This window comes from Sturnira hondurensis, unplaced genomic scaffold (assembly GCF_014824575.4).
Source record: "Sturnira hondurensis isolate 20B ecotype Veracruz unplaced genomic scaffold, ASM1482457v3 Scaffold0012488, whole genome shotgun sequence".
NCBI lineage: Eukaryota > Metazoa > Chordata > Mammalia > Chiroptera > Phyllostomidae > Sturnira > Sturnira hondurensis.
In genome coordinates, this window is record NW_028085119.1 from 3,504,909 (window position 1) to 3,531,790 (window position 26,882).

Below are 26,882 nucleotides of genomic sequence, written 5' to 3' on the forward strand. Positions count from 1 at the left end.
ATTATGTTGGCCAAAGTGGTTGTTTGGTTTGTTCCGTAACATGGCCATAGTAGCCCTTATTTGTCTTTACCCTAATTTGAAACAATTTTGTGAGATTGTATTATGACAGCTGTTATATCTGCATGTATTAAAAAAACATATCAAAATTGGTGAATTTTTGTAAAGCCATTGTAATATTGAAGATGAACGAAAATACACAGCACTTTTGGCATAGTATGCTTTATTATTTCAAGAAAGGTAAAAACACAACTGAAACGCAAATAAAGATTTGTGTAGTGTATGGAGAAGGTGCTATGACTGACTGAATATATCAGAAGTGGTTCCTGAAGTTGTGTGCCGGAGATTTCTTGCTGGACAATGCTCTATGGTTGCGTAGACCAGTTGAGGTTGATAGCGATCAAATCAAGACATTAATTGAGAGTAATTAACCTTATACTATGCGGGAGATAGCTAACATACTCAAACTATCCACATCATTAAAGTTATTGGTGAAAATGCAAAATGTGTCTTTTATGTTACAGAAAAAACTAAACGAACTTTTTGGCCAACCCAAAATATTTAGCTATTTTCTACTAGTTAATAACCATTCTTTTCATGTCCTGAATATTCACCAAAATGTACCATTGTTTATGAAAAGATGGTGTTTTCTATAATTCAATTGATGATATAGTAATCAAACTTGTACTTAGTAACATGAACAAGTATTTTGAAAAATAGCTATATATGGGAGAAAGGACCTCTCTTTATATCCAGATATTTTAGAATGAACATACTGGATTCATACTTTAGGTGAGGTATTATTTTGAAGAAATAAAGTTTCTGGGGATAATGTCCTGCACTGAACTTCAAATCAGATCTTAAATAATTAAGCAACTTGGGAAAAACACATGGTAAGGCACATCAAAAGTCAGGAACTAGGAATAAGGGAAGTGCACCATTTATTGTTCCCAACTTATTTTTATAATATTGGTCTACAAAGAACAAAACAAACTATTTTCTTTGTCTCCCTGCCTAGTTGCAAAAAACTATCAAAAATTCTGTCTTTCAGACTTCCAAAATAAGTTATTGAATATTTAATTTGTTTGAATTTGATGTGAGGTATTTATGATGATATCTTCTCTTGTTTGTTCATTAGTGAGAAAATAAAATGTTTATTTTAATAACTAACTATAGTTATATATTATCTATACATAATTTGTGATTTAAAAAGAGATTTATAACACTTCATAATTTTTATTTTATTTTATTTTTTAATTTAATTCTTATTCAAGTACAGTTTTCTGTTTTATATTCCCTGCCCTGCCCCCTCCCAGCATAATTTTTATATTTAAGGTATCTATATTAGATCACTGGCTAGGACATCAGTACTTCTTATATTATTTTTTTTGTTTCTTTGTATGAAAAACCTTAATGAAAACATTACTCATGCAAAAATTAAATAACAGAATTGTATAAGTGACCTAAAATTCAAACAGATTTGGCTTACCGATATTTCTGTATCAGCTTGTTTTTATAAGAATTGATTATTTCCAGATAAATCTTACTAATTTTTTTCTCTTTTTAGGGTCATCCTAAAGTGTGTGAAAAATTAAAGGCCCTTATGGTTGAATGGACAGATGAATTTAAGAATGATCCACAGCTTAGTCTAATATCAGCAATGATTAAGAACCTTAAAGAACAAGGAGTTACATTTCCAGCTATTGGTTCTCAGGTATCTTGTAAAGTTCTGTGTGTGCTACAGTTTGTTTTTCTAAAGTAGCCATGTTTATTTGAATTGTTTTTCCCTCCAAACCCAGGTAGCTTTGAAATTTTTGTTAATCATTGTCATCATCGTCATCGTCATCTTGAATTTAGAGGTGCCAGAAAAATACAGTGGAGTATGAATGTCGTCCAGCTTCTGCTTTCCCACTGCTTCTCCTTCTTTGTAAAGGAATTGAGTTAACATCTTGTAATTAAAAATTTTTAATTTAGTTTTAATAATATAGACAAAATTACTTTATTATACCAGGTAATACAGTCTTGTTAAATGCTCTTAATACTGTCATTTTATCTGCAAAGAATGATAGCTCAAAAATCAGGATATCCTTAAAATTGAAGGATGAGTATAGAGGTTCTCTTGATTATGAAATTTATGAATACCCATGTTAAAAGTGGGAAGGGGATATAAGAGTTAGTGGGATGAGAAGCACATGCAGCATCTTTTCCCTTAATAAAAACATCTTTTATCCTTTCTCCTAATAAATATGATTGACTGTAAGGCTTAACTTTCCTTTTCAAAAAAAAATTATGTTATGGACCAATCACTAATTTATGTCATGAAAAATGAAAAGGTATCTCTTATTCTTCTTCTGTTATGCATAACTATCCTTCAGGGTGCACAGCTAATCACGGGGGATTAAAATATGTGCTAATTTACTATATTGTCTTTCTCCACTGTGTGGATTGCGTGAGCATAAAACTCAGTTGGAGGGCTCCCTTCATCCAGACTTATGTAGACTTTCTTCCCAAGGTGCTTCTGATTTATCTCTGTACTCTTCAACCGTGAAGAACCAGAAATATACTTGGGAGAGGAAAGAAGGAAGGCTATTTTTCTTTTTATTTGAAAAAATTAGACTTATGAATAGTTTTGTAATGATAAATTATATCTTTTAGAAGTACTCATAATTGACAGCTTTTACTACGCAGAATAATCCAATAGTCTTATAATAAGTCTCTTGACAATAGAATCAGTATTCAGTTATCAAAGTACATTCGCTACAGAGAACCAAAGAGTATAGATGCTTAGTGGCATTGCAGTTTCTATACCCGGAGAACCTATTCTAGAGCTTGTTACTCAAAATGTGGTTCACTGACCATCGTCATCATTACCACCATCTGGAAGCTTGTTAGAAATGGGGCATCTCAGTTGCGATTCCAGACCCTTGGATTTATTATCTTCATTTTAAGGAGACCCCTGGATGATTCTGTACGCACATTGAAGTTTGAGAAACAGTGCTCTAGAGTACGGCTTCCGGTGCGTGTGAAAACTGCATATCCGTCCACCAAAAGGACTTACTTCTGTAAGAGAAGGAAGAAGAATTAATGATGTGTTTGATATGTTGCGTTGTTCAGTTAACCCAGAATCTCAGGTAGTTGTAAAAACTACTTTAGGGACTCTCTAGTGGGATCCCTTGATTTAACAGATGAGGAGGCTGAGACCCAGAGTGGGTGAGTGGCCTGCCCAGGGCCACGCTAGTAGTTGACAGAAGTGGGAGTAGCACACAGGCTTCCTGACTCAGTCCAGTGTCCTTTCCACGACACCATCCTGCCTCCCGTTTGATACGAAGGTTAGTAGATGCATGTCTGTCTGGACCAGGCTCCTAAGGACAAGAAGTGGAGTGAACACTGGCCAGAGCATTTATTTATTGATTGGCGTAGAAGTTAGGTTACTCTCCTGTTCAAAAGATTCAGGACATAGATCAGTAACAGTGAAGTTAAGAGTTACTTTTCTTCTTTTTGTCAAGATGATGTAAAATATGTAAAAGCTAATTCTGTTATAGTTGCTATCTTTTAGCCACAAGAAATATATAAAATACATACAAAGTAAAATATAATGAGATAGAGTGGTGATTTTTTTATATTAGAAATGGTTTCTACTATAGTAGAAAATGGTGATTTTCTGAAAAGTGTATCATTGAAAACCCTGTTTGTAGAGAACTTTGTTTAGTGAAAAAATATATCATCTAGGTTCAACTGTAGAAGTCCCTGTAGGTTTTGAAGTCACTTAGTTGTTTGTCCTTACATTTAGTCAGACTAGGCTTTTGTTGACATACTTAACAGAAGCCTTTGAAAATATAAAGATTTTTAAAGTATATTTTTATCCAGGTACAGAAAAATATATAAAAATATTAAGAAAAGTCATACGTTAGTCACTGAATTACTTTTGTGCTGCTGTGTTTTTTATAGCACTAATTTTTGACATAGAGTTGAAGTAATGCTACACTGCTACTGTATTTAGCTGGTTAATAAGGCAAGTATCTCTACTACACTAGAGAGGAACCTTTAAAAGTACAATTTAGGAATGCAGGCCTTAATGCACCTTGTTCTGCACTGCCTTCTGGACCAATAGAGATTTCTTCATAGACCACAAAAGATCAGCTCTGTTTTGTGAAATGCACCGAAATGTGAAAAAAAAATCTATGCATCATGAAAAAGGTTGCCCCTGGCCAAGAGTACTTCCAGTTTTCAGAGTCACATAATGATTAAAACATTACAACAAGAGGTGGATCAGAATTGGAAGTGCTTCAAGTTCAATTCAGTGAACTATAAAAAGCTTTTTTCTAATCAGCTTTTCTAAAAATAAATTCCTGGTGCATTTGCTTGACATTATAAAATCCACGAAGTGAAAAATATAGAACTGTGTTTTACTCTCATATTTTGCCTTTCATTTACTCAACAATCATTTAAAAATTAGCATTCTATTGATTGTATTATTTCATGTAAAATGTAGAAACCCTGCAACAGTGTAGGGTTTACCTACTCTCCACTTCAGCATCTTATTACTCATCTTATGTGTGCCATCTATTGTTACGTATGCTATAAATCCCGGGAGACAGTGTTACACTTTTTGTTTTAAGCCCTGAATGGCCTTCATCTTATCCGAGTTTGAAAGCTACATATGTTCATTTAATCCTCCTGACATCCTATAGTGTTGCAGCTGCTGTTATCCTCATTTTGTAGGTAAGGAACTTGACGGACAAAGAGGTCAATGTTCCCAAGGTTATACATTAGAATGTGGTGGATTTGGCATTTCCTTTCATGTTTGCCTGACTCCAGAACCTTAACTACCCATATCACAGTACCTTGTTTGAAAGTGCTACCAGAGGAATACAGAGGGAGGGAATGCTTAATTTAAGGGGCTTACAGATGTTTCACTGAGAAAATGATGTTAGCTGTTTACTGGCGAGTTGAAACTGGACAGGGAAAAATGTGGATGGAGTAAAAGGAGCCAGAGGGGAGGGCAGTACATGCTAATGTGTGTCAGAAGTGTAAAAAGTATCAGTATGTATGTACATTATGCATGTATATATGTATATATGTGTGTGCACATGCATGTATGTATCACATATATATGATGCATACACATGTGTGTATGTGCTGCATCCATGTGATGCACACATACAAACAGTTTTTGTTAACTGATAGAATGGTTGAAAATAAAACTGTAAGATAGGCTGGAATCTTATTTGCCTTGATTGCCATGGAAAAACTAAGAGGTCAGTGAGGCTTAGAAAGATTATAATTCCATAAGCGTGAATCAATTTATGTATTTATCTGTATACTACATTATTTATAAAATATGTTTAAGATGGACAGTAATATATTCCCAGATTAACTTTCTATATTTTGGTTTACCAAATAGTATAATTTTATGAACATTTATATTATATATAAATCTCAGTCCCTAAAGATAACATCCTGACTTTTGACCTGGAAGCAAGTAATAAAATATAACTCTTAAATACATATTTAAAATTTTAAAAAACTATCTGTTTTTAAAGTAGTCACCTACCTCCCTCTCTCAGCTCCTTTTCTTCTTTTATAATTTTTCTAGAAATTTTAAAGTCTCTAGTCTTTCTTATTTGGTTTGTGTATTGTCTGCTTTTAGTTTAACGTCTTTACACAAATCTGCGACAGTATTATTAGGCTGTTGGCTCCAGATACGCAGTTGCTCTGAGTCTGTTTTCTCCAGTGCTAATCCCTGCCCTTCTCAGGCTGCTCCAGTGGGATTTCCTTATTCTGCAGAAGTTGGTTTGGGGTTGACAGGAGGGTTCTTACACCTTTGTAGAGGTGTAAGACTAGATGGGGTAGGATATTTGAGGTCAACCCTCAAATATGATGTTTCTTTTTGTGTGTTAGGCTGCAGAACAAGCAAAAGCCAGCCCAGCTTTGGTAGCCAAGGATCCTGGTACTGTGGCTAACAAAAAAGAAGAGGAAGATTTAGCAAAAGGTATGTCTTTAAGTCCCTGATGGTGGCAAGAAGATAGGTCTCTTATGTAATGTTTTTTTTCCCCCTGAGATATTTTAAAATAAAAGAAATAGGACTTTGTAGCTAAAGCTGAAGTCTACTTTGTTCTCTTCCTCAGTATTACTTCTTTCTTCTCCCAAGGTGACTGCTATCATGTATATCATTTCAGTCAATATTTTTACCCCACAGTTTACTTATAAATATCCATAAATAGTACCAAATACTTTTGTGTCCCACACAGTTTTTTTTTTCATAAATAGTATATTCTGGACACCATCTACCTACAACCTACTTCCACGTACAACATTTGGGATCTATTCATGATTAGACGTATAAACCAAGTTTATTTGTTTTAACTGCTGTATAATATTCTAGCATATTAATAAAAGCGTAGTATAATTTAGCTTCCTACTGATAGACGTTGTATTTTCTGTTTTTTATTTTTACTGTAATGGAGATGTGTGCTACATTGACTTTCCTTGTACATGTTTGTGTGGCGGGGAGCAGGAGGCTTATTTTTTGTGAGTAAAAGTGAAGTGTTATTGGCTCGTGGGGAAGGCACATCTTCAACTTGGTTAAATAGTTTTCCTTACTCTTCCATCAGCAGTATATGAAAGCTATTATTATGCCTAACCTCCTGACAGCATTTGAGATTGTCAGAGTTTAAGTTTTATGACTCTGATAGGTTTGAAATGGTGTCCCATTATTTTAGATTTCATTTCCTTCACTCCTAGTGAGGTTAAGTTCTTTTTTGTATGTTTATTAGCTATTTTGACTGTCTCTTTTTCTGTTGAGTTTCTTTAAAAATAATAATAATAATATGTAGAAAGTCTTTATTTTGGATGCAAATCTTTTGCCTGTTTTATCTGTAGTAGATATCTACTCTTGATTTTTGGCTTATACTTTAACTTTGATAATGGTGTGTTTTATCGGACAAGCACTAAATTTTGATGTAGTCAGATTTTTACTTTTCTGTTATTTTTGCTTTTTTTATGTCTTAAGATATTTTTCTACTCCAAGATCCTAAAAGATATTTTTTCTTTTTTTTAATAATAGTTTCAAAGTTTTGTTTTCTCAATAAGGCTTTTATTGATCTAGAACAGAGGTAGAGGTAAGAAGAGGTTGAGGGTTGATTTAAAAGCAGGGTAATTGATTCCTTAAGATTATATTTCAGAGCCTGAGTGACATGTGGTGATGGCTTGCACTGGGGAAGGAGTGGTAGAGATGGAGGAGGGACATTTGAAATCTGTTTTCAGGAATTTGTTAGTTGAGACTTTATTGTAGTTATTCTAAATTCCAGTTCCTAGACTGATTATGTAAGAATTGTCTTTGGAGCAATAAAACACCAGCTCTCAGCTACTACCTTTGAGGCTCTTATTTTGTAAGTTCCCAGTGAGACTTGAGACTCTTTACTTCCCAAGTGATTTTCATTATTTTGGGGGGAACTTAAGCAATAGGAATACATTAAAAAATGAAAGAAAATATAGCTGCAGCTAAAGCTTTTAAAATGGATCTAAGAGTTTATGAGCTTTTGTTACCCAGAATTATTTAAATTATATTCATTCAGTAAAAATTCTTGTCATGCTGTTCAGTTTTTTAGTTAGTTTATTTTTTTGAACTTTCAGTTGTGAATAAAATAGATGAAATGATTTTTGTTCAGTATATTATGTCAGGGCATGTCCTAATTTCCAGCTACACTATTGAGAGAAGAATACTTTTTACCTTTAGGTATCTTTTGTACATGGATTATCAGTTATATTAACATTTTGGGTCTTTTTAAACACATTGTTTTCTAGCCATTGAGTTGTCCCTGAAGGAACAAAGGCAGCAGTCCACCACCCTTCCCACTTTGTACCCAAGCACATCAAATCTCTTAGCTAACCACCACCATGAAGGCCGGAAAGTTCGTGCTATCTATGACTTTGAAGCTGCTGAAGATAATGAACTTACTTTTAAAGCTGGAGAAATTATTACAGTTCTTGATGACAGGTGATGGAGCATTCATATGAAAATACATAACATTTTACTCTGTGTTTTATACTTGTTCCTGTTGGACGCCGTCACCAAATGCAATTAAAAATGTTGATCCATCTATTTTCTTTATGATAGTTGGTTGTTTTGCTTATGTCATACTAGCTTCATTCTTATGTTGTAGTTTAATTTTTTTCCTATCTATAATATTTAAAGAGTTCTAATTTTTTGGAACTATTTTTAAAAGTTTGTCAAGATTTTTAGAAAGTATGTCGAATATGTATATGTATTTATGAAATTTGTAAGAAATACAGAATATAGTAAATTTATTTATCATATAGTGTATTGTTTGGAACAAATTCATTTTACATGGAGTTAAATACATTTACATTATCATAGGGGAGGGGATTCAGTGCATCTGTCTTTTACTACCGCTTTCTGCTTACGTGAAAATCGTTACTAATAATGAAGTACTAAATTTTGCAGGTGATTTTCAAAAAGAAATTCAAATAGATTTAAGGTTATTTCTGTAATATCACTGTACAATACAATTTCTTGAGTGGAAGAAAATGAAGTTACATTTGAGCTGTTTTGCTGGAAATTGCAGAAAACCTTGATTCATTCATTTAAAATATTTATTGAGAGTTTGCCAGCTTTTCTTATACCACACACTGGGGTACAGTGGAGAACATGAGTATGTACCTTCAAGTGTGTTCCTTGTGAACATTTTGTGCTATAAACAGTGTTATCTGTCATATGTTTTTTCATGTGGGGAAAAATTGGCTGATACTTATTAGCTAGAGCACTGATTTAAGAATGGACAACTTGATTAAGATCGTACCACATATCTTATTACCCAAAGATTCTTGCATTGGAGCCCATGAACCACCTGAAGTTGATAGTTCTTAAGTGCGACACCTCTTTTTTGGGGGAGAGAGTTCAGAGCTTATACTAGATCCTCAAGGATCCTCAAGGCTTCTTTAAAGCCTTCACCAGCCTTCTTAAAGCTAAAGAACTGTGGGTTTAATAACTTTTTATTTTCTCTGAGGCCTAATCTGTTATTTATAATAATGATACATTCATTTCATTCTTCACTGGACTGTTGTGGGATTTAAATCTGGTTAATAATGTAAGTTGAACACTATAAAAGGGAAAGATTTATAGAAATAAAAGTCTTTATTATAGACTTTTTTGTTGTTGTTCCCCATAGTGATCCTAACTGGTGGAAAGGTGAAACTCATCAAGGCATGGGGTTATTTCCCTCTAATTTTGTGACTGCAGATCTCACTGCTGAACCAGAAATGAGTAAGTATTTTCTAGTCTGTCAGTGGATGATAATCGATAATCCCCTTCTTAATGAAAATTGAGTAAATTAGACTTTCTGGAGTAGGGACTTTCAAATGTTAGTGCTTTCAGGGTGTTTATTATAAATGCAACTTCCTGGTCAGTAGATTATTTACCAGGAATCATCTAAATATTGTAGTTGTCTGTCTACCAAGGTTGTCTTTAGAGGGACTGTAGACTTTTTCTTAGGAAAGAAAACATATATATCTATGTACACACATATATATGTACATATGTGCTATTGTAAAAATGCACATTGAAAAGTGTTAATGGAATTTATGTATTAGGTATTTTCATTATCATCAGTTGATAAAAGTGCGACAAATTCAGTATAATCTCATAGAGAATTCTTCCTATTCAAGGGTGAAACCATTTCTCTGATGTTCTAGCCTCAAACTTGAAAGATGTGGCCTCTAGGCAACACTAATGGCAGTTCTAAACCCTCATGTCAGATATTCAGAGGTGGCCATAACTAATAATAAAGTTTTGTGTTTGATTTCCAAATCTTTGCCCACTAGGAGAAATAAAGTAGAAAGTGGGGCTAAGGTAAAAGTGTGTTACTGACAGGCATGGTGGTTGCAGGAGATGTAACTGGTGGTAGCCTATCTCTGATAGACCATTGACTGTATTTCTTCATAATCCTGTACTTCAGTGGATCTCATAATAATGGTGAGTCATCAAGATTAAGTCATACCCTCCCTCTGTTTAAGGAAACAAATATGTTTTAGTCTAGAAAGATTTCCATTAGTGATTGAAATATTTAGAATTTTCAAAGAATTTTTGTATTAAGTTGGTAAGCTACAGTTAATGACAGAATATATTCGCTCAGCTCATCTGTCTATATAATGACAGGTAAAAGAAATCAAAGTTATAAATTGCAAGATACTTAGGTCTTTTTTAGTTTACAAGAATTTTAGCCCTGGCTGGTGTAGCTCAGTGGATTGAGCTCCGGCCTGCGAACCACACGATCGTGGTTCGATTCCCAGTCAGGGCACATGCCTGGGTTGCAGGCCAGTTCCTGGCAGGGGACTCACAAGAAGCAACCATACATTGATATTTCTCTCCTTCTCTCCTTCCCTTCCTCTCTAAAGATAAATAAATAAAATTAAAAAAAAATTTTTAAAAGAGATCTTTGTGTTAGTCATCTTTTCATTTCCAATAACATAAGTACTGAATCTTAGTCAGAATGCAAACTATATATATGTATATATATGTATGTATATAAATTATAAGTAAATATAAAGGTTAACAATAAAGACATAATTTTCTTTAAAAACATAAGAACACTTCTCTTTTAAGAGAAGGCTTTTACAACAAGCCAGGCATTATGAATCTTTGATAAAACAATGCCCTTTTACAGATTCTGCCAGGTTGTTTTTTGACATTTTTATAGAGACAGATTTCTGATACCCATTCTTCTTTAATGGAATTCTTTATTTTTAGAACTCAAAGAAACATGTTGTAGAACCTTTTTTAAAATGGCAGTGTGTACTGTGGTGATTTTTAGCCTGGGTTGATGGTGGTGCTTATTTTTTGTTTGTTTTTGGGGGTTTGGGTTTTCTTGTCCTAAAGCAACTGTTGGAAAGAGTAAAATTGTTTTGCACTTCCGTTCAGGCTAAGATCCAAGAGCTCATGTGGGCCATCTAGCCATCTCTTCTTTTTTCTATTATATAGCATTGCAGCTTTAAAACTGGTATTTCAACTCACCTTACGTGTTTCATTCTGGAACACCTGAAAGAGAAACAGGAGCAGCAGAGCTTAGGTAGTTGTAGTTCTCCAGTTGGGTAAAACGAGTGCTGGAGTGATCCTTGTAGCATCATTTTTATGAGGAAACAGAAACCTACTTCACTAATGTGTCAGGTAGAAAGACCTGGCCTCCTTAACTTGTTTTTGTTTTGGAGACACAGTTAGATATTGCAAAAGCACTTTATCTTTTATATATGTAATGATAATATTTTTATATATGCACAGATAATGTGCACATACACATGTGCACATAGCAATAGTATTAGTTCCTGTGAGAAAAAACACTGCAAATTTGTTCATGGTTAACTGTTAGGATGTGAAGTGTACTATGTGTCTCTTATGGGTAGCAGACAGCACAGTGGTGCTGTCCCAGCTTTCTACTTGTTAATAGCTCAGGATATAGTAAGCAATGTGTATAGCAGATGTCTCTCTATTCTTCCATGGGAAAATGCAATGAGCTGAAACTTCTTTTTGTATGTAGAATTTTGTTTTATGGTGACTTGGAAGGGCTGAATTACATACTTTCCATTGTATGTGGAATCACACAACACAGAATATATAAGTGATATGACTTCTTGTTCTCAGTAAAATCACAGGCCAGATTCCAGTACTATGGGCTAGTAGAGCCAGATAGATTGGCATTCAAGTCCAGGCTTTATCTTTTGTTAGATTGCGCCTGTGCAACAATTGATAATCTTCTAAGCCACTGTTAAACCTCATTTATGAAATGAGCATATCGCATGAGATTGTATTGTAGATTCATTGGAGGAAATATATGTATTCTGTTGAGCACATTTCATAATTTGATAGATGTTATTTCCCTTTCTTAATTCTACCCTGTGCCCCCCCTTTTATCTTGATTCTTAAGAATTTTATGAATACTGACTGACAGTGTTGATGCAGGGAAAAAAAATTCAGAGAGTAGATTAATTTTCTTTAAGCTCTATTGTGTCTGGGTATTCTTTTGGAGAAGGTTAATTGCTATGTTGATCATATCCTTATGTGTACTAATTAATATTATATTGACTAGATTTTTGAAGTTTGCTTTGTTGAACAAAGGGAATACGTGTTTCTGGCCAGTGGTTTTTGGATCCATTAGTAATTATTTTTCACTGCAAAGTATAATGTAACTAAAAAAAATACAGGATGATATAATGGAAAATTCAGATCCTGCCAAGGCCACTTGTCAAATCCTCCTTGGTCCTGGATGTCATCTCTTAGTGAGTCTCAGTGGCACGCTGGAGAACACACAGCTAGCTTCCCAGTTCATTGCATTGAGGTAGCGTGGTCTGTCTATCAAATGGGGTTTTTCTTTGAAAAGATGGGTAGCGTAAAAAGAGGGTTTATTGAAAATTCCACAGCTCATTTATGTCGTCGTAAATCTTTGCTTTTTGTTCATCAATTTACTAAACTCTCTTGTGTAATAGGTGATTAATCTTTTTTCAGAAATATACGTCTTATTTTTTGTAAAGTGTCTTTTATGGAAAATGTAAAATATTTAGAAGAAGAAAATTTAAGAAATCTTGACATAATGTTCTGTCGTTATTGCCTTAATCTGCAGCCTAAGTATTCTTTAAATTGAGTCTCTCAGCTTAAGAGAAATAGTTAAAAAACTCATATTCTCTCTTGAAACTTGAAGTGTTCTCAAATAGAATTTTAAATTTGTTATAAGGAAAAGGTAAATATTGCATGTTTTACAGTAAAAACGGAGAAGAAGACGGTACAATTTAGTGATGATGTTCAGGTAGAAACAATAGAGCCAGAGCCGGAACAAGCCTTTATTGATGAAGTAAGTGATTTCTTCTATAAGAGTGGTTTGTACTTGGTATTGAAGTTGAAATGTTTCTTTTGTCTTCCTTTAGAAAATTATTAATGAATGTATTTTGTTTTAAAAATATAAACAATAGTCCCATTCTTACCATGTCAGAGTATACAGTCATACCTCATTATTTTAAATTTTTGTTTAATATTTTCTACAATGGATATATATCATGATTTGATTATTCTCTTGTTGACACTAAAGGTTGTTTTTCGGTTTTTTGTGGTGTTTTTTGCTATTGCAAAGCACTGTTGTGAGATTTTGGGGGGTGTATTTCAAAGAATGTATAACTTTTATTTTATAATGTCCACATTTAAAGCTCTGGAAATTATATTCTTGGTAACATTTTAAACTTATGATGAAAAATGAGATGTTATTTAAAGTCTGTGATGGGATTTATAGATTTTTAGCTTTCTTTTAGGGGAGTCAGAAGCAGAATGCTAGAAGAGTTCTCTTTTAGAGAAATAGATTGTAGAAAACTGCTAGGAGCCACAGAATCCAAATGAGTCAGGGAAAGTTAATTAGCATAAGAAAATGCACCGAGGGTCAGCTTAGGAGTCTGTTAGATACCTTGTTTTTTCTGATAGTAGGTAATTTCTGTAGGGGGTAATAGTCTGTAAACAATAAAAATTATTCACATAATTTGTTGCTCTTTCATTTTACAAGCCCTCTCTACTTCTTTTTTTTGGGGGGGGCTGTAAACAAACTTTTCTGACATGTGCCTTCTTTTTTAGACTACTTAAATGAAAATTGTGATTCTTTCACATTGAAAGTAGTACCCATTTCAAAATATAAAATTCTTTTGACTTCAGAAGTTTTCTTATGTGCTGTCACTCTTGCGCTAGTAATTCATCTCTCAAACTGTTCTTTTGTATAATACAGAGTGTTTGTTTTGAGTTAAGTGACTACCTTGCTTGAATTGGTAGTTTTTACTTTGTTTACCTAATGTATGTATGTTTAATAGCATTATGTAAAAATCATGCATGGAGAAGTTTTGTAATTATTACAGTAGTATCCTTTGGTATGTGAGATCTGTATTTTGTCTTAAAAACCTACATATAAATACTGTATATTTATATAACTTACAGAGATATTTATATAATGATGGTTTCATTAGTCCCATTGGTTATTACAACAAAAGATTCTGAAATAGATCTAAGTCTATGCTTCCCAGCCTTTCTTGCATAGGAGACTAGAGAAACCACACACTGAAACATTGCTGCAAAGAAAATATAGACTAAGTCCTAATGGCCCCACATAGAAAGAAAAAGCTATACTATAGCTGAGCTGTGCGTCAGTGAAACAGCTGTGGTAGTCACCTTGGGAGAGAAGTAATAACTGAGTTGTTAGTCATAAGTAATGCCATCTTGAGAGAGAAGTTACACCCGTTACCACGTCAAGGCCACAACTACTTCAAAACAGAGTGCAGTTAACTACCATGACTGAGAGATTGAAGAACCTTTTCAATCTAAAAAAATACAGGATAATATAATGGAAAATTAAACTCACATGTTGTAAGTTAAAATGTAGTTCTATTTCTTCTCATTTAAAAGAATTTCTTGTAAGCAGTTCCAAAAACAAGAACTTTCAAGGTTCTAACTTCACATAGTACTTAAATACCAAGTACATAAAACCAAAATTTGAGTCTCCGTATCTGTGAATTACAAAAGTTTTCTCTCCATTTTCTAATTTACAAAGTGAGAACCTATTGTTGCGTAACAATTTGTTGCTTTTTGTATTAACTGTTTAATTCCTGTAGGATAAAATGGACCAATTGCTACAAATGTTGCAAAGTACAGATCCCAGCGATGATCAGCCAGATCTTCCAGAGTTACTTCATCTTGAAGGTGAACCTTGTTTTTCATTTACCTTGCAAATAAGGATGATTAATTTATATCTATGTTATGTAAAGAATGGTTTATATTTCCATAAAATTGAGAATAATATAAAAGTACTAACATTTCTCACTCTTCCGTGGCCCAGTCTCACATTTATAAGCCACTTAAACTTAACTTTGGTAGTATTTTCACATGCTTACAATTTTCTATCCACATTAGATATTTTATTCAAAATATCCAATATTTTGTTCAACATTTTAGAATCTTATAAAATAAATATTGGTATTTTAATATTTTTGAGATTAAGAAAATCAGTTCTGGCCTCTCTGGTCTATGATTTATTAATACAATTTTTACTACTCCAAGTTATATCTTGTATTTTTTGACTATGTGATATTCATCAGATGTTTGCATTTTTTCCTGTTTTCTTATATTTCTCCAAATCTTATTATCAAAGCAATGTGTCACCAGATGGGACCTCTCATTGATGAAAAGCTGGAAGATATTGATAGGTAAAAGAACATGTGCCCTTTCAATAGTGTGTGCCTTTTTCCCTGAAGTTCTCTGTAAATTGCGTACTGAGATAGAACTGCCGTTTTATTTTAATTTATTAGTATTTTTGTTTATTTTATTTTATTTTTTATTTTTTCTATTTCATTTGATTTACTTCATTTTATTTTTTTAATGTTTATTATTTTTATGTGCCAAAGGAGTCAGTTCTTATTTACTTGTTTTCTGCTAGATGTGGGAATTAGAATTAGACTCACCTCTTCCTTTATTTTTTAAGTGAGGATTTATTAGGTCTTTACTGTATTAGTCTTTTTAAAAAATAGAGGTTAACTGTTATAATCATGTTTTTGTTGTAAGTGTCATTATCAAAGCCCAAATGACCCATCTGTTATTGTCTAGGGAACCCTAGACATTTCAAAGTAAAGTTGTGTACAATAAGCTCTTGCAGCACAGTACCTAAATTTTAGTTTTGATTGCCTTGCAGCTAAAATACAGGATGTTTTCTGGCACAAGGTTAAATTTTTAATAATGTCTACTTATACCACTTTTTGCTATTTTGTAATTTTTTTTTTTTTTTTAAGATTTTTTGGCCCTGGCTGGTGTAGATCGGTGGATTGAGCACGGGCCTGTGAAGCAAAGGGTCGCCAGTTCGATTCCCAGTCAGGGCACATGCCTGGGTTGCGGGCCAGGTCCCCAGTAGGGGACACATGAGAGGCAGCCATACATTGGTGTTTCTCTCCCTGTCCTTCTCCTTCCCTTCCCCTCTCACTAAAAACAAATAAATAAAATATTTTTTTAAAAAGATTTTTTGTTTATTTATTTTTAGACCGAGGGGAAGGGAAGGACAAAGAGAGAGAGAGAAAACATCAGCGTGTGGTTGCCTCTCACAAGCCCCCTTTTGGGTACCGGGTCTGTAGTCCAGGAATGTGCCCTGACTGGGAATTTAACCTGTGACCCTTTGGTTACGTAGGATGGCACTCAATCTATTGAGCCACACCAGCCAGGGAGCTAGTTTACCTATTTTGTTGTGTCTTATTATTTAGAGCATTGTATTATTTAAATAGCAATATGTTTCGAATTATTGTATAATATTTCAGAAAACATTCAGAACTCTCAGAACTTAACGTTAAAGTGATGGAGGCACTTTCACTGTATACCAAGTTAATGAATGAAGACCCAATGTATTCTATGTATGCAAAATTACAGAATCAGCAGTATTACATGCAGTCATCTGGTGTTTCTGCTTCTCAGGTAAGCCTTTAAAAACGCAAGGATATCATTTTAAATCCTCAAAATGGAAACTTTTTATAAGTAATGTTTAAAATAAAAATAGATTTTAAAAGAGTCTTTTACTTGACAAAAACAATGTATAATATACAATTATATCAATAGTTCTTTTTCAGAAAAATTATTTTTCTGCAGGGGTATACATCAAACTCAGCCATCAGATTTTTTGAAAAAATACAAATGCTTGGTGCCACCCCAGACCTGTTTGAATCAAAATCTTCAGGAGGGAGGCACAAATATCTATATATTTTTAAAACTTTATATGTAATTACCTGGTTGAGAACTGCAGTTTTTGTCTCAGTAAAATTTCTAATTATTATAAATTCTTCTGAGTATCTACTGTTTTCAGTTTCATAGGAAGCTGCTTTAATCTAATTTTACCCTCTTTGTTTACATAACACACGTAATGCTATACAGAGCCCTTTCCCTCTCTTCATCTCAAGCAACTGTTTGAAGAGTTCCTTTCCCACAAACTCAGTGAGGCCAGGGCATAGGGAGTAATTAGTCAGACACTCCATTTTATCTTTGTACAGTGGTACAAACATTGAATAGATTAATTTTCTCTGAAATGAGAGTCCAGAACCCTGGAGATGAGCAGTCAGGCCTGAATAACATGTGGCTAGATGATACCTACTCACTGGCCCTGATAATAAATTTGAGCAAAAAACCAAAAAACCCTCATGTTCAAAGTACAAAAATAATGCATTTATGAGGACTGGAATAGCTGTGTTTACAATGAAGACCTACTGGGTTCTGATGTATAGTGAGTCTCTTAGGCCTTAACTGAAGTGCTAAGGTGATTGTTGTCTTGTCTCTTGATGGCTGTGTTACCATCATAACGACGGGTAAGGGCCTTACTGCATAGATAGCAGAGTTCTATTCTCAGACTTGTGAAGCAGAAGATCTAATGAATACTACAGAAAACTAGAACATTATGCATATTTAAAACAGGACTCTCTTTAGATTTACACAGGTAGTTTTTATTTTTATTTAATTCTCACTTAAGGATATGTTTATTGATTTTAGAGAGAGAGGAAGGGAGACAGAAAGAGAAACATTGATTGATTGCTTCCTGTACAGGCGCTGACTGGGGATCAAACCCTGCAACCTTTTGGTTTACATCTCCAACCAACTGAGATGCCTGGGCAGGGCACACGTATAGTTTTTAGATGTAGGAGTAGGCAGCAATGAGCCAAGGGCCAAATCCAGTCTTCCATCTTTTAAATATTTCACTGGAATACAGCCATTGTCTTTAATTTATGAATTGTTTCTGGCTGTTTTCTATATGGATCAAGTTCAGTAGTTGTGACAGAGACCATATGGTCCACAAAGCCTAAAATATTTACTCTCTGGACCTTTACAGAAAGGTTTGCTGGCTAACCCCTACTTTGGAAAGTTTGTTCTGTGTTCAATAAACAATAATTTAAGAAATCTAAATTGTATTTATAAGTAAATGAAGTCTATTGATATAAAACAATGACTTCAGAGGCACTTCTTAAACATCCTTTGGGATTTCTTTTAGAGAAGTACTGAAAATATCAGTAGGAAAAAAGAGTAATATTAGCATAAAGTTTCAAGGTAACTTCCTTTACTGCTTCTGAATAGAGATACACACGAATTTAGCCAATGTTTACCTGAGAATAAAATCATCAGAAACCAACTTTACCGGAAAATATTTTTTTAAATGCCTGTTGACAGAGGGTAACTATAAAAAAGATTTCAGGGACGCAGCTGTTCTTTTTGTAACCAAATACCTCCACAGAGTTGGGCGTGCCTGTTAAAATCTTAGAAAAACCTAATGTGTGTTATCATGAACTGTTCTAGGTGTATCCAGCTCATCCTCAAAGTGGCGCTTACCTGGTTGCAGGGAATGCCCAGATGAGCCATCTGCAGAGCTACAGTCTCCCCCCAGAGCAGCTGTCTTCTCTCAGCCAAGGAGCACTTCCACCATCTGCAAACCCAGCGCTTCCTAGTCAGCAGACTCAGGCTTCTTACCCTAAGTAATTTCATTATTGACTGTTATTTGAAGTTAGTGCTGTTTCAGTTCTTAAGTGTCCCTGATCATTTGTAACCATAAGAACAGGCTAAGAAAACTGCATAATAGATGTTATCACCGATGCCAGACAGTTAGCACTGTTTGTGGTCATGAGTGGGTTCTGCAGGAACCCCTGCAGTGTGGCTGCACTAGCCAGCTCATCCTTTGTCTTACTGACTCACTGAACTGCTGTATTCTGGTTTTAACTCAGTCATAATTTGCTTTTGCTTTCATTTGCGTCTACGATGGTATTTGCTAAGGGCTTTAATGAAACCTTTAATAACTGTATTGTTTGCCACAAATTTCGTAAAAAATCAGAACGTTTTCATTACCATTGCTGTTTCAGAATTTATGGTTCTGGGTCATCTGGGAAAGATAAATGTTTCCTTTTTTGCCCTGTGTTGGAATTTAGTATATATCACTGCAAGATAAATCATTTGAAAAGAGACAGTTCAAGAAGTTACTTGCCCCTGTGGTTCATAGGGCAAGTATCTGAATGTAATAGTGAGTCTCTTAGGCCTTAACTGAAATGCTGAAATGATTTTTGTTCTCTCTCTTGCTGATTGTGTTACTACTATCTGAACAGCAGGTAAGAAAGAGCCTTATTACTACAAAGATGGTATAATGCCCTCTATGATGTAGGTAAATGATTTTATATTATGTAAAATAAATGCCTTTTCTGCTTCATTGTGAGTCTTAGCTGAAATCTTTCCCTCAAAACCAAAGATAGGCTTGAGAGTTCATCAGTGTGTAATTCTAGAAGTTGTGATATTCTGGCTCAAATAGAAGTTTCTTGGTGGCACAGGCACAATTTCTAGAAACCTTTCCTTCAATATTGGAGTTGCCCTGGAATGATCCTATACTGACCTTAGTGTTATTTTATTCCTCCTCAAAAGAGTCACACTCTAGCTCTGGCTGGTGTGGCTCAGTGGATTGAGTTCTAGCCTGGGAATCAAAGGGTCTCCAGTTCAATTCCCAGTCAGGGCAAATGCCTGGGTTGTGGGCCAGGTCCCCAGTAGGGAGTGTGAGAGAGGTAACCACACATTGATATTTCTCTCCCTCCCTTCCCCCTTCTCTAAAAATAAATAAATAAAATCTTTTTAAAAAGTCACTCTAGGGATGCTTAGAGATTTTCAAACATTATTTTGTGCTCACATCTAGTATTGTGAAGTGACCTTAAGAAGGTCTATTATGACATCAAAAAGCCAGGGTACACCCTACCAAGTAGCTCAGAAAAAAAAAGTTAGGCAGCTCTGTTGTCCCAGGACTGTTTTTGAAATTGAAATTTGGTACAAGTGAATATGCTTATATAGAAAAGAAGTAAACAGGTAGAGAACAGCTATTAGAAGAGTAACATGCTGTGTTAAAAACCAGATACAAAGTGAGCAGATGTAGGTGTTGAAAAATCAGCCAGCAGGCATGAGTTATGTAGGAGCCTCTTAGATACCTTAGTGTCATCCAGAAACGCTGCCCCTTTCCCAGCCAGTCTTCTGTTACTGTGTCACGTTCTGCTCTAGCTACCTTGTTCCTGGAGATTATTTGAGATCTTTCTTAGTTCAGGGCCTTGAGAAATTTCCCTGTAAGTGATAGAACCATTTGCTGGGTGTTGAACCGTGCCATGCCGTAGAGCTGTAACACCTGGTCGCTCTTCTGGGGCTTTTCTGTCTGCTTTTGCAGTCTGAACGTCAGATCCCTGGTGCAGGGCCTGCACTGTGGCCCCTACTCTGACTCTCCTGATGCACTGTGGCTGTTAATGCCATCTCTCAGGCACCTGTGCACTTCAGCACAGGCAGGTAGAGAGCATTTCCTTGAAATCTTTGGCTCTCTTTGGCTCATCTCCTATATATTTGTTCATAGCTTTGTTTTCACTAGAACACCTTCCCACCACGCCAGCCTTGTTGTGGCTCTTACTGTCACAGGACCCCAGCACACTATGTACTGTCTTACAGTCACCTTTAGACTTACCTGTATCTGCACTAAGCTATAGTATTGGGAGAGCTAGAATTGAGTCTCTTTTACCTTTATATCTATGCTGCGTAGCACAGGGTTTTACACCTGGTAGTAATTAACTCAGTAAGTATTTGATAAATAAATGTTTAAGGTGAGAATTTCGAGTGCTGTGTTAGGCCAGCAGGATAGACTTTTAAATTGTTTACAAAGGCTTCACAAAAGGCTTTGAGGCAGTTTTTAAAAAGACACATAAATGTGTAACATAATATGTAAGAACAATTAATTACATAGGATGGGGCAAAAGTAGGTTTATAGTTGTAAGTATATGGAACAGTTTATTCTTGCAGTATTATTTATTAATTAGTATATTATTTTCCATTTAAACAACTTTGTTTCCATACAAACAAAGTTTGTATTTGATTCAAATTTTGTAATTGCAAATCAAAGTCAATGGGGATTTCTTTTCTTTTTCTATTTTTGGTGGGCAGATTTTTCGTGGCCCTTGTTTGTATATAGGAGGTAATTCCTTATTTTTTACATATAATTTTGGTGCTAGGCTTATCACTTTTCCAGACCCCATCGCCCTAGGATGATCTTACTGATTAATTGGGGAAAGTAGTGTGGATGCAGCTTCCTCAGCCCACCTGCACTGACGGTCGTGTGGGCAGTACTCAGGCAACCAAAGCTGTGTACATATATGTCTATTATTTCAAGTTACTCTGTTGAACAGATGTTTATTGAACATTTAGTGCATGCAATATACTTACGCTAGACACTTGACATACAAGTGTGAGTTTCTCCTCCAACTCCAGTTTTATTGAGACGTAACTGACATGCAACATTATGTAGGCCTAAGGTGTAAGACTCGATTCAGTACATTTCTATATGGCAAAATGATTACCACCATTGCATTAGCTAACAACTCCATCCCGTCACATAATTACCTTTTTTTAATGGTGAGGACATGTACTCAGCAATATTCAAGTACATGATGACAGTATTATTAGGTAAAATCACCATGTTATACATTAGATTCTTAACTTTTTCGCCTTATAAATGGAAGTTTGTACCCATTGTCTAATATCTCCCCATTTCTCCCTCTCCCCAGCCCTTGGTAACCACCACTCTACTCTGTTTGTCTTAGTTTGCCTTTTTTAGATTCCACATATATTCATGAGGTCATACAACATTAATCTTTCTCAGTCTTACTTATTTTACTTAGCATAATGCCCTCGAGTCTCATCCAAGTTGTTACAAGTGGCAGAAGTTTCTTTTTTCACAAGGCTGAATAATATTCTGGTGTGTGTGTGTGTGTGTGTGTGTGTGTGATGTATGTATGCACACATGCACCACATCATTTGTACCCATTCATCTGTTGATGGACACTTCAGCTGTTTCCATATTTTGGCTGTTTTGAGTAATATTACAGGGAACACAGGGATGAAAATCTCCTATAAGATCCTGATTTCAGTGCTCTGTGATATATAGTCAGAAGCAGAACTGCCAGATCATATGATAGTTTAATATTTAATTTTTTCAGGAACCTCCACACTGTTTTCCAACAGTAAAATTAGTAAATTAATGCAACAGGCTGCACTAATTTACTTTCCCACCAGCACTGCACAGGGTTCCCCTTTTTCCACATTCTTGCCAACGCACAAATACTTGTTACCATGTGTCTTTGCTAACTGTTCTGACAGGTGTGAGTTAGTGTCTCATTTTGGTTTCATTGTGCATTTCCCTCATGAGTAGTGATACTGAGCATTTTTTCTTGTCCCGTAGGCTATTCGCCGTCTTTGGAAAACTGTGTATTCAGTTCCTCTGCCTCTTTTTAATGTGGTTGTTAGTTTCTTTACTATTGAATCTCGTGATTCCTTTACATATTTGCATATTAATCCCTCATTATACACACGACTGGCCAGTATTTTCTCCTATTCCATAGGTTGCATTTTAATTTTGTTGCTTGTTTCTTTTACTGTTCAGAGGTTTTTAGTTTGATGCAGCCCCAGTTGCTGATTTTTGCTGTCGTCGCTTGTGCTTTTGCTGTCACATCCAGGAAATCGCTGCTGAGGTCAATGTCAAGGAGTCCTTTCCCTGTGTTTTCTTCTAGGAGTTTTATGGTTTCAGGCCTTACATTTAAATCTTTAATTCATTTCAGGTTCCTATTTTTGTGAGTGGTGTGAGACAGGGATCCAGTTTCGTTCTTCTGCATGTGGCTCTCCAGTTCTCCCAATACCACTTATGGAAGAGACTGCATTTCCTATTGAGTATTCTTGGCTCCATGGTCGTAGTAATTGACCGCTGATTTAGACTTTCTTACCTCCATGTGCTTACTGGCTAGTAGGAGAAATCATACAAATAAACTGTACTTATAACATAAATTATAAATAAAGGTAGTACATGCAGGATACTTCAGGAGCCTAGGGGTTCAGGGCAGGTTCCTAAGAGAATAAGTTCAAGCTGTGTTATACTTAAACCTAGAGGAAAAAAGTAAGGAAGATTTTCTATCATGAGCAAACATATGGCAATATGAAATGGTATAGTCTCCATGGGGAACTATGAAAAAGCATGTTACCAAAGGGTTAAAGTCTGTGGTGGGAAAAGTGAGAGATACACTTGGAGCTATTGACAAAGATAATGAATGGTCCTAGCTATCATGTTAAGGAGCTGAGTCTTTTCTTGGAAAGCCCAAAGGGGACTTTAAATGGCATTAACATAAGGGGATTCATAGTTTGTAGATTAGAAGCTGGGAGATTATATTAGACAAGAAATTATGAATGTCTGCCTGCAAGATATAATGATAGAGATGGAAAAAGAGTTGCTTAGGAGATTAGCAAATAATATCCTGTGGGTGACTAGGTAGGGACATAGTGCAGAACAGATATGAGAGAGAAATTATTGGGTGAATTGCTGGGTTTTGCCCTTGGGCAACTGGGTGAATGAATGGTGGAATTATAAGTTGAGATAAGGAATATAGTACAAAGTGCAAATAATTACAGTAATAGCTAACATGTTGTGGTATTCAGTAAGTGCTAAGCACTGTACTATAAGCTTTACACATTAACTCATTTATTCTAATAATCTGTGAAGTAGTAGGTACACAGTTATCACATGTTATAGATGAGAAAACAGGCGTGGCGGGCAGACTAAGGTTCCACTTAACTAAGATACAAAACGAGGCATTTTGGCTCCCAGAGCTTTGGCACTTCGCCCCGACCTGATATTACAGCAGTGTTGTGGCCCTTCCTGATGCAGATAATTTCATGAAATCTGACTTGTAATACTTGTTATGTCCTGAAGCAGCACATGTGGAATGGTAATGCCTTTAAGCATAACTTAAGTGGCTACGTTAGTTGGTATAATGTAGGACTTCAGTTATAGTGATGAATTGTTTAATTTGTGCATAGTTCTAGAACATTGAGTTCACCAGCAGTTGATTAATAAACAATCTAGCAATTGAATAAAAATTTAGAAATAGGCAATATTTTGAAAATTGCCCATTGTGTAGTTTTACATTTTTAATAGAAATGTGGGGAACATCTCAACATTAAAGCTGTTAGTACTTCTCTTGATACAGCTAAATTAGTGTCTTATACATGGTAAATATCAGGCCGGGAATGGGAAGGAAAGCAGATTCAGTGAACAAAGACGACTGAAGGAATTTTTTTGGTGATGTGGGAGTGGTGCACCACTGGAGGGCACCTTGCATGGGAGCATGACAGCTGATGAGTTACACCGGGGTGGGCGGGGCTGGGGGTGGGGAGACACAGCATGGGAATGGATGCAGGAACAGATGATTGATGAAACATGGTGGGACTAGATGGAAGGTTTTTTAATCTGCTTCTGTATTTTCAGGGAAATGAGAAAAAACAAGGTTATCAGACTTTCGTGTCCCGTAGTCCACCAGAACTGCTCTTGTGAAGGACTGGTGATTTCCATATTGCCAGATCAAGTGGTCACTTCCTTTTTGAAATTCTTTACTTGGCTATGACAGTTTTTTTTTTAGTTTTTCTTCCAATTTATATTTGCTTCTTGGTCTTCTTTGCCTAATGCTTCTCTATTTTTCTGACTGCTAGGTGTAGGGCTTATAATATGGGCTGCTTTTTTCTCTGTGGTCATTCCCTGGGGGATCTTATTCAGGCCCATGACTCTGAACACCAGGTGTATGCTGATGATTCCCAAATATATATTTCTAGCCCTAAGTCTCCCCTGGTCTCCGGACTTGAATAGCTGACCATCTACCCATTATCTTTTCTCGCACACTTCCTAGACATCTCACTTGACATGTCCAAAACTGTGCCGATTATCCTTCCCCAAACTGACTGTCATCCTTATCTGCCATCTGTAGTCTTTTTCAGTGAATGACCACTCTTATCGGTTATTTGTACCAGTAATGTAGTTCTAAAACCTCAGGCATTCTTGACCACTAGCAGATTTGAAGGCACTGCCTTTCCTCCCTTCTTCATCTAGTCCACCACGGCCCCAGCCACCTGTCAGCTCTTACCTGGGCCGTCAGAACAGCCTCCAGTCAGCTATCCTTACTTCTCTCCTTTGCCCACAGTGCACCTGTTAAAACCTCAGAGAATCACATCATTTTTCTGTCTGAAATCAGCCACAGTCTTTCCATCGTACTCAAATACGATCCAGAATCCTTGCTGTGGTCTATACGGTGCTGTGTATTCTAAGGCTTCTTTCCCCTTTAATCTGCCACATTAGTGTATGCTCTCCTCCTTGCTCATCATGACCTCCTTTCTGCCTTTCTGGTCCTTGAACATGCCTGGTATTTTCTTTTCTTGAAGGCTTCTGGGCTTGCCATTCTCTCTGCTTGGTCAGCTGGTTTTCCTATGTAGCTGACATGACTCCCTCTCTCACTTTTTTCAGGTCTGTGCCTAAATTTTTCCTTAGAAGGCATCTGAAATGCCTTCTCCCACCACACTGTGTATAAGGCCGAATCTCTTGTCTTAGGAGCTCTTGGTTCTCCTACTATGCTTTATTTTTCTTCAAACCAGTTATTACCATATAACATATTATACATTTGTTCATTTTTTTTCTCCTGCTAGAATGTGTCACGATGGTGGGGACTTTTTTTCCTTCTGATTTTTTACTATACCAAGTGCCTAAAATAATAGTGTTTGATGTATTATAGGTATTTACTAAATATTCATTAATTGAATGGATTGAATGATGTTTAGTGAATAGCTTCTCCTGTTTATCATTAAGTGGGTATTTTAGTCAGTATTGACCTGTTTTTTCCCTTCCGCAGCACAATGGTCAGCTCTGTTCAAGGAAACACATATCCCAGCCAGGCTTCAGTGTACAGCCCTCCTCCTGCTGCTGCTACCGCCGATGTCACTATATACCAGAATGCGGGAACCAGTATGTCCCATGTGCCGAACTATAACTTAACATCCTCAGCGCTGCCTCAGCCAGGAGGCAGTCAACAGCCACCTCAGCCACAGCAGCCATATTCTCAGAAGGCTCTGCTATAGGATTTGGGATTCCTCTTTGATCTGCTAAATGCCGCTGACAATGTTACACGATTCCTTGATATCTTAAGGTTTGTTTATCCTCAGCTTATAGGAATCTGTCTTGGTCAACAAGTTCAAATATTCAAGACATTAGAACTCTCTTCAATTTGCACTGACTTTTTAGAGGTTTTCCCCTCCCACTCCCCAGAGGAATGAAAACTACTTACAACATTTAATTCCTTTCATAATATGAAAGAATTGATAAAACATTATTTGTCTCATAAAATTACCTGGTCTGCAAAAAGTCAAACTTACAACAATGGTTGTGGCAAATGTTATGTACATATATTGCTATGTAAATTCATTAGTGGCCATTTTGAACCACAATGGTGATCATGTGAATATATTTAACACTTAAATTAATTTACATTGCTATTTTATTTTAATCATGAACAACTACCATGTTTCGTAATGTTTTGTGTAAATTTAAGATAATTACACTATCCTTTTAAACTGCAAGAGAACAAAGCTGTAGCATATTTACGTGAAGGTATTATGTTGTCAAATGTTTTCGTTTTTACATTAAACCGAACTTTCCTTTGACTGATGTGAGGTAAATGTAGGTACATTATGTCTTTCTGTAGCCTCTGCATACTACTAGCTGTCATCACACCAGCATACAGTAGCTAAATTTTTGGTGCAGTTATAGCAAATGATGTTCCTTTTTAAACTTATACATTTTGGCATGATATTTCAGTGTATTGTGGGACCATGAGACAAAATTAATAAGTGGGATCACATTCTTTATGACTTATTTTTAAAGAAATAGTGTTGATTTACTTTTTTCCTTGTTGGAGATAGTAATTAGATTTATAAACTGTATACTGTGTCTATTGGTGGCAGTGGC

The 26,882-nt window shown here is 35.6% G+C and overlaps 1 protein-coding gene across 3 annotated transcripts in view; it reads left to right on the plus strand.

The window, feature by feature from the left end:
* STAM (signal transducing adaptor molecule) overlaps positions 1 to 26,588 on the plus strand; it is a 58,514-nt gene extending 31,926 nt beyond the window's left edge. For 2 of the 3 annotated variants that reach the window (XM_037060782.1, XM_037060784.1), the window contains 10 exons: positions 1,565 to 1,714; positions 5,899 to 5,989; positions 7,804 to 7,996; positions 9,189 to 9,283; positions 12,769 to 12,857; positions 14,647 to 14,734; positions 15,183 to 15,237; positions 16,333 to 16,486; positions 18,347 to 18,522; positions 25,771 to 26,588. In XM_037060782.1, the coding sequence (XP_036916677.1) occupies positions 1,565 to 1,714; positions 5,899 to 5,989; positions 7,804 to 7,996; positions 9,189 to 9,283; positions 12,769 to 12,857; positions 14,647 to 14,734; positions 15,183 to 15,237; positions 16,333 to 16,486; positions 18,347 to 18,522; positions 25,771 to 25,996 (1,317 nt within the window). In that variant the 3' untranslated portion in view covers positions 25,997 to 26,588. The remainder of the gene's footprint in view (positions 1 to 1,564; positions 1,715 to 5,898; positions 5,990 to 7,803; positions 7,997 to 9,188; positions 9,284 to 12,768; positions 12,858 to 14,646; positions 14,735 to 15,182; positions 15,238 to 16,332; positions 16,487 to 18,346; positions 18,523 to 25,770) is intronic. The other variant, XM_037060783.1, reaches the window with a different exon arrangement.
* Positions 26,589 to 26,882: the final 294 nt, after the last annotated feature.